This window comes from Myotis brandtii, unplaced genomic scaffold (genome assembly GCF_000412655.1).
Source record: "Myotis brandtii unplaced genomic scaffold, ASM41265v1 scaffold200, whole genome shotgun sequence".
Taxonomy (NCBI): Eukaryota; Metazoa; Chordata; class Mammalia; order Chiroptera; family Vespertilionidae; genus Myotis; species Myotis brandtii.
In genome coordinates, this window is record NW_005357453.1 from 2,163,183 (window position 1) to 2,170,196 (window position 7,014).

General features: G+C 41.7%; 1 protein-coding gene across 1 annotated transcript in view; it reads left to right on the top strand.

Annotated features, from left to right (window-relative positions):
• Positions 1 to 6,062: 6,062 nt before the first annotated feature.
• The window catches only part of POLI (polymerase (DNA directed) iota), a 24,176-nt gene continuing 23,224 nt past the window's right edge, over positions 6,063 to 7,014 (top strand). Inside the window, exon 1 of the mRNA XM_014538884.1 lies at positions 6,063 to 6,075. Coding sequence (XP_014394370.1) covers positions 6,063 to 6,075 — 13 coding nt within the window. The remainder of the gene's footprint in view (positions 6,076 to 7,014) is intronic.

The window sequence follows — 7,014 nt, forward strand, 5'->3', positions numbered from 1 at the left end:
TCTCTCTCTTCCTCTCCCTAAAATCAAAAAAAAAAAAAAACATTAAAAAAGAGAAAGAAAAATAATGGGAAGAGAAAAAATTCCCCAATTCTAAATTATCTAGTCAACGTAGCTCAATATTCCATTCAACAAGCAAATATTCTAGCCCAAATATCAGATGAGAAATATAAATCTTTGTCTCAATTGGCCTCACTTCCCATGGGCCTCTCAAAGTATGAACATTTTGCTGTACCAAGTTTAATTCTTGTATCTTAAGATATATATTTCTGGTACAAAATATTCCTAAAGCACAAGCCAGCAGCTGTACTTTATCTGCTGCTCAACGGAAGAAAGAGCACTCTGTTTCGAAGCTGGAGGAAAAGCTGGCTCTGTGGGAATCATTGAGAAATATTATCTCTCTCTCTCTCTGAAGTAACAACTTCCTGAGGAATTTTCCAATGCAATTTTTAAAAATCTTTTGAAATAATTACAGACTTGCAGAAGTTGCAAAAGTGGTTCATAAAATAGTTTGTTTACACTTTACCCAGTTTCTCTCAGGTTAACAACGTACATAACTATAATTATCCAAAGCAAGAGATAACATTAGTACAAAGTTATTAACTAAACTACAAAGCTTATTCCAATTTCACCAGTTTTCTCCCAGTGTCCCAGGATATGAACCAGGATCCTACCTTCCATTTATTTGTTATATTTTCTTAGTGTCCTCCAGTCTGTGGCAGTTCCTGTCTTCCTTTGTCTTTCCTGACTTTGATCTGTGACTCCATGAAGGTAGTCAACATTTAAAAAAATGTCTTAAGTAGGTATTCATTTTGTAATTCTGTGTAAATCCAAAACCAGGATATTTTCTACGGTAGGTTGGATTATTTATTAATTTGTCATTTTGTCATTACACAAGTGAAGGTAACAGATGCCATTATCTGAGTGAATGTAACTGCCCAAGTGACACCAAAATGAACCATTTGCTCTTATTCTTGGGTAGTTACTATCTGATACTGGGAGCCATGTCAGACATGGTGGGAGAGCTCGTAGGTAGTGCTCCATTTCTAACACCTCCGATGGATTGGAGATTGAGCAACTCTGGCTTCGGGTATCGTTACCATTGACTTTTTTTTTTTTAATATATTTTGTTGATTTTTTACAGAGAGGAAGGGAGAAGGACAGAGTCAGAAACATCGATGAGAGAGAAACATTGATCAGCTGCCTCCTACACACCCCCCACTGGGGATGTGCCCACAACCAAGGTACATGCCCTTGACCGGAATCGAACCCGGGACCCTTCAGTCCCCAGGCTGACGCTCTATCCACTGAGCCAAACCAATCAGGGCTACCATTGACTTCTTAATAATTTTTCTGGATTTTATTTTTCATACGATTCTTATTAATTTAAAAAGATACAGATAATATTCTTACCAAATTTTAGGAGATTAGCTTTGTCCAAGGGAAGGGTAGGATCAGACTCCTGAAGAAGGGCACAAAGACATACTAAGTGTACAAGGATGTTCACTGCAGCGAAAGATCAGAAGTAAGTGTCTATCAGTATGGAATTGGTAAAACAGTGCATCCATTAAAAAATTGCAGTAGATCTTCCTGCAGGGAAGAGAAATGATGTTCGAGATCAAGTACATGAAAAAACCTGGTGAAGAAGAGAGTCTGCACAGTATGATCCCACCCATGTGAATTACAAATGACTATCACTATGTCCACCTATATTATTACAAGAAGAAGTCGGATAAAGTAGCCTAGATAATAAGAGGGTAATGTGCAAATTGACCCTAATGGCAGAACGACCAGAATGACCGCTCAAATAGTCACTATGAGGCACACTGACCACCTCTTGGTTCTTTCCCCCAGCTGGCCGGCAGGCTCCGATCACCCGATAGTGAACGGGGAACTGGGGGTGGGTGGCAGCAGGGGGCGGGGCCAGCTGCGGGCAGCCAGGGAAAATGGCCCTGATCGCAGGCCAGGCCTAGGGACTGTACCCACGCACGAATTTCGTGCGCTGGACCTCTAGTATTAATATATATTGTCAACAGTGGTTATCTCCAAGTGCAGTGGGGAGTAGGATGGATTTTCACTTTGTACCTGATACCTTTTTGTCTCACTACAACATCTTAAATGATGGCTGAAAAAATTTTTTTGTTTTATCAGAGGCACAAGCAGTACTTTCAGGATTAATACGCACTTTAATAGAGTCTCTGAATCAACTTCAAGAAACAAATCCTATAAATATAAACACTTTCCTTTGTAGAGTTTATATTAATCTAAACCAGAAAAATTGAGATTATTAACATTTCTGAGATGATGAGACAATATTAATTCATTTCCTTCAAATAACATAAAAAACAAGTCTATTAAGTTTTATCTATGTCGTTTATTCAGGCAGTGCATCTCACAGTGGTTTTGTGGTTTGGTAAAGAAATAGGTACAGAAATTTATTTGTGAAATGAAACAAAAACTTTAAGTTGTGCCTTATAAAGAGGCAAAATGTGCTTCTCTCTGAGCACCAGGATTATGGATTATTATGATTATTTCCGTTGCTTATTTTCTTTCTGTTTTCCAAATTATTGATAATAATTATAAGCTACTTTTGCAATCAGAAAGAGATCTTACAATTGTTACATTAAAGTTAGATGTCTATAAATTTAGCACCGTATACCTGACCTATGTTAATCTGCTCCCACTTTCTATATGACATCAAGTATTTCTCTTTTCCTCAGTGACTGAAGTTTGCAGACTTCACAGCCTGGGACCAAATGATTTGTACTGTGATCACATTAGTTTCCACCTCTCTCTCTGCAAAATGATGAGGCTAAGTCCATCGAGTACACCCTCACAAGCAACATTTTAAAGGTTGTTACTAAATTGACTATTCAGGCTTTTCATCAGAACTGCAGAACCACAAAAAGGTCAAAGCACAGAGAAGCTGACTGTTAGAAAAACGCCAGCTTCTTACACCTTCTGTTAGCCACAATCACATGGTAAGCAGCACATATTTTTAGGTTACACCAAGAACGCTTGAAACTGCAGCTCTAGTGAGAGAGGGAGAGAGATTCTTCAAGACATTTGAAGCTTTTATGCAGAGTTTCAGATCCTTGGAAGAAAGTTACTAAATACTGCATGACATGCACATTGTACAGCAGCGCGTCATAATTACAGTGTGCTTTCAACCCTCTGAAGCCTTCCTGCGTTTTCTGGTTTCTGCATCTAAGCCTTGTAAATTATTTCTGACTCATTAGCCTTTCTCCCTACGGGCAACTCACATGCTCAGTAAACGTGTGCGTATTTTTCTTAAATCTCTTTTCTCGAAAATGCATTCATTTGCTTTTTAGTTTCAGAATGTAGATTCCCACAGTGAAAAGCAATTAAATAACACTTGCCTCCCTCTCTTATATCCTCCTTTCTCTAAAAAATGTCATTTAGCCCTGACCGGTTTGGCTCAGTGGATAGAACGTTGGCCTGCGGACTGAAGGGTCCCGGGTTCGATTCCGGTCAAGGGCATGTACCTTGGTTGTGGGCACATCCCCAGTCGGGGGTGTACAGGAGGCAGCTGATTGATGTTTCTCTCTCATCGATGTTTCTAACTCTCTATCCCTCTCCCTTCCTCTCTGTAAAAAATCAATAAAACATATTTTTAAAAAATGTCATTTATAATTAAAAGCACATATCTGAAGACCAATTCTTTATTACAACTGGGGACCTTAAGCTGAGGAGGGCATTAGGGAGTGGGGAGCAGGATGGTATAAACACTACTAGGCCAGAGCGCCCCAACTTTGGCCCCACTGACACTTTGGGGTGGTGATTTTTTATGGTGAAGAGCTGTCCTGTGCACTGTAGCATATTCAACAATATCTCTGGCCTCCACCCACGGGTGCCATAGTGCAGAGCTCCAGTTCCCCGATGTGACCACGAAAGGTTCAAGATATTGCCACATATCTCCTAGGGAACAAAATGGACCCCGACTGAGAGTCACTGCACGAGGCCAAAGATCTTACAAAACCAAGCTCTCTGTGTTTTTGCCAATCCAAATTGTCCCTTTGACCCCATGGTCAACCTCTGACTACCTAGCCACCCACCAACATGAAATACAGACACTCACAAATACCCTCACACTCTTCATGTTGAAGCCCTCGAACGCTGTCTACAGTCCGTCCTCTGAACCCCATGTGGCCAATTCAGGACTTAGCAGAAAAGCAGGTGCCTTCGCACCCCGCACTGACATGAGTGTTCCTGCTTGTCACTTTTAATGTATTCTGACTTCTGAAGCTCTAAAATACACCCCTCCCCCATTTCTTTGTCCACCAGCTACACTCTAAAACCCCATGCTCCCCCATGAATATTGTTTCAAGCATACTTTCATTTATTCTGCCTGGCATTTGATTTTGCACTTAAATATACAATTATGTTCCAGCCTTAACATATTTATTTCCTGAAATTATCTTACTTTAGAGCCTATTGATTAAACTGGGGACGGAAGGTTATAGCATTTAAAAAATAAACAAACCAAAAAGTCCCCTACTTCCCCTAACTCACAACAAAACAACACATATTAGCTCCTCTGAGTCTTTTATGCTTCTTAATATATTTGAGGAATGTTTACTCTCGCTATTCCAGGTTATCTGGTGTTCGAAGCACCAACGAAAATGGGCAGAGGGAATGATTTCCTTCAAGGGGGAAACATAACTAATGAATTCTCTTCCATGGAAAACTGAAAAGTGGATCTGCCATTACTAGATTCATAACCTCGAGTTAAGCAGCTTAGTGTCTGCTGGCCTATTTCATCTTCGGTAAAATGAGAATGATGATCCCTACCCTCTGCGGCATATTGAATGAAATAATTGTTTTAAGCTCTGAGCCTTGTGCCTGACGTGCAGGTGTTTTCTAAGTGTCGTTTTCTATGCCGCTTCTCTGTGTTCCCAGCACCGGCTAAATAATTTGTGAGGTCCAGTGCAAAACGGAAATGCGGGCTCCCTTTTTCAAATATTAACAATTTCAAGATGACAATGGCAGAATATTAAACCAAGAGTGGGCCTGCCTCAGCATGGGGCTCTGTGTTCCTGCTCAGGTTGCACACTCATCCAGCCGGCCCTGCTCCCTCCCCTAGGGTTTTCAAGGTTCTACTTGTCTATTATTCTACTAAGTGAAAAGCCACCCTTCAGTTTGACACTTGACAGGAAAATAAATGAAACTAACGAAAGAGGGCTTTATTACGTGTGTTGTTTTTTTCATGCTGACTCACTTTTTCTGAAGTTGAGTGTAGGAAGCGTAGGACTCTTCTAGAGGAGCAGTTTTAATCTGCCATGGTATTTCCATGGTTTGGGTCATTCTCGACATGGAGGAATTAAGAAAAAAAACAACACTCTGTTTTCTACAAGTAATTGGACCCTTGAAAATAGCCCAAGGAGCACTTAGTGGCCAAGGAGGCGCTAATTCAAAAGCTCTTTACCTGGACTTATCAAACAGCGGGGTTTTACATCAGTCTCTTAGATCCTACAATGGAGACCTTCAGGGAACTGGTCCAGATGTCTAAGAGGAAGACTTGGTCTCCGAACCACTGAGTCGGGCTCTGCCTGTTATTTCTTCTCCTTTATGGATTCATCAACATGTCGTTTAAAGGTGTTCTCAAGGTTCTCACACCCTATTTGTAAGAGCAGATCCTGTGAAAAGAACAACGTGTTTGAATGTATGTGTATATGTACACACACACACACACACACACACACACACACAGCAATTTCCAAATTTCCTCTGTTGGAAGAAACGCACACATACACAGGCACACAAGACATCTTAACAGAAGGCAGGTGATATACACTGGAATATTAAGATATATGTTAGTTTTCATTTAATCTCCGGACTTTATTTGTAATTGTTTTGAAAATCTCACCCAAGGATATGTTTAATGATTTTAGAGAGGGAGAGAGGGTGAGGGGGAGAGAGAGGGAGAGAGAGACATCAATGTGGGAGAGAACCATGATCGGTTGCGCCCCCAGGAGGATGGAACCCGAGATCTAGGCAGGTGCCTTGACCAGGAATGGAACCTGAACCTCTTGGTGGAGGGGAAGATGCTCCAACCAAGTGAGCCGCGGGCCAGGCCAGGACTTTTATTTCTTTACAGCAGATAAACTGAGGCTCAGAGTAGTTACATAACCTGCCCAAAGGCACCCAACAAGTTGATGGGTCTGGATTAGAGATTTTATCTGACTCATGTATTAAAATTCTATTCAGTTTAGATTTTTAAAAATTCAGGGGTCCAATCTAGTACAGTCTCTTTGAATCAAACAACAAACAAAACGCAATAAACTTTAACATACTTGCTAATCATATTCGTTTATATGGCCGCCTTGCTCTTGCCATCATTTTCCCCCTTTTCCCCACCCCCATCACCATAAATCGTTCAGTGTCTATATCAGTGGTTCTCAACCTTCCTAATGCCGCGACCCTTTAATACAGTTCCTCATGTTGTGGTGACCACCCCCCAACCATAAAATTATTTTCGTGGCTACTACATAACTGTAATTTTGCTACTGTTATGAACCGTCATGTAAATATCTGATATGCAGGATGTATTTCCATTGTTACAAATTGAACATAATGAAAGCATAGTGATTAATCACAAAAACAACATGTAATTATATATGTTTTTTCTGATGGTCTTAGGCGACCCCTGTAAAAGGGTCGTTCGACCCCCAAAGGGGTCGCGACCCACAGGTTGAGAACCGCTGGCCTACATGTTAGCGATGCTCCTAACAATGGACCCGCAGAACTGGCCGGCCTCTGGGTGAAGATAAAGGGCACTAACATCATGACCTCAAGAAAGAAATGAGCAGTTTGCATGGCAACCCCTCCCTTCCGGCCTCGAGGGGTCGGTAGGAAACCTCCGCACGTGGATCCACACGATTCCCACATCGCGCGTCCATCCGGGCAACTGGCCAGTCGGCCCAGACCACGCAGGCGCCAGGGCTGCGGCGGCTGGGGGCGGGCCCCCTGTTTCCCTAGAGACCGGGGCGGAAGCGG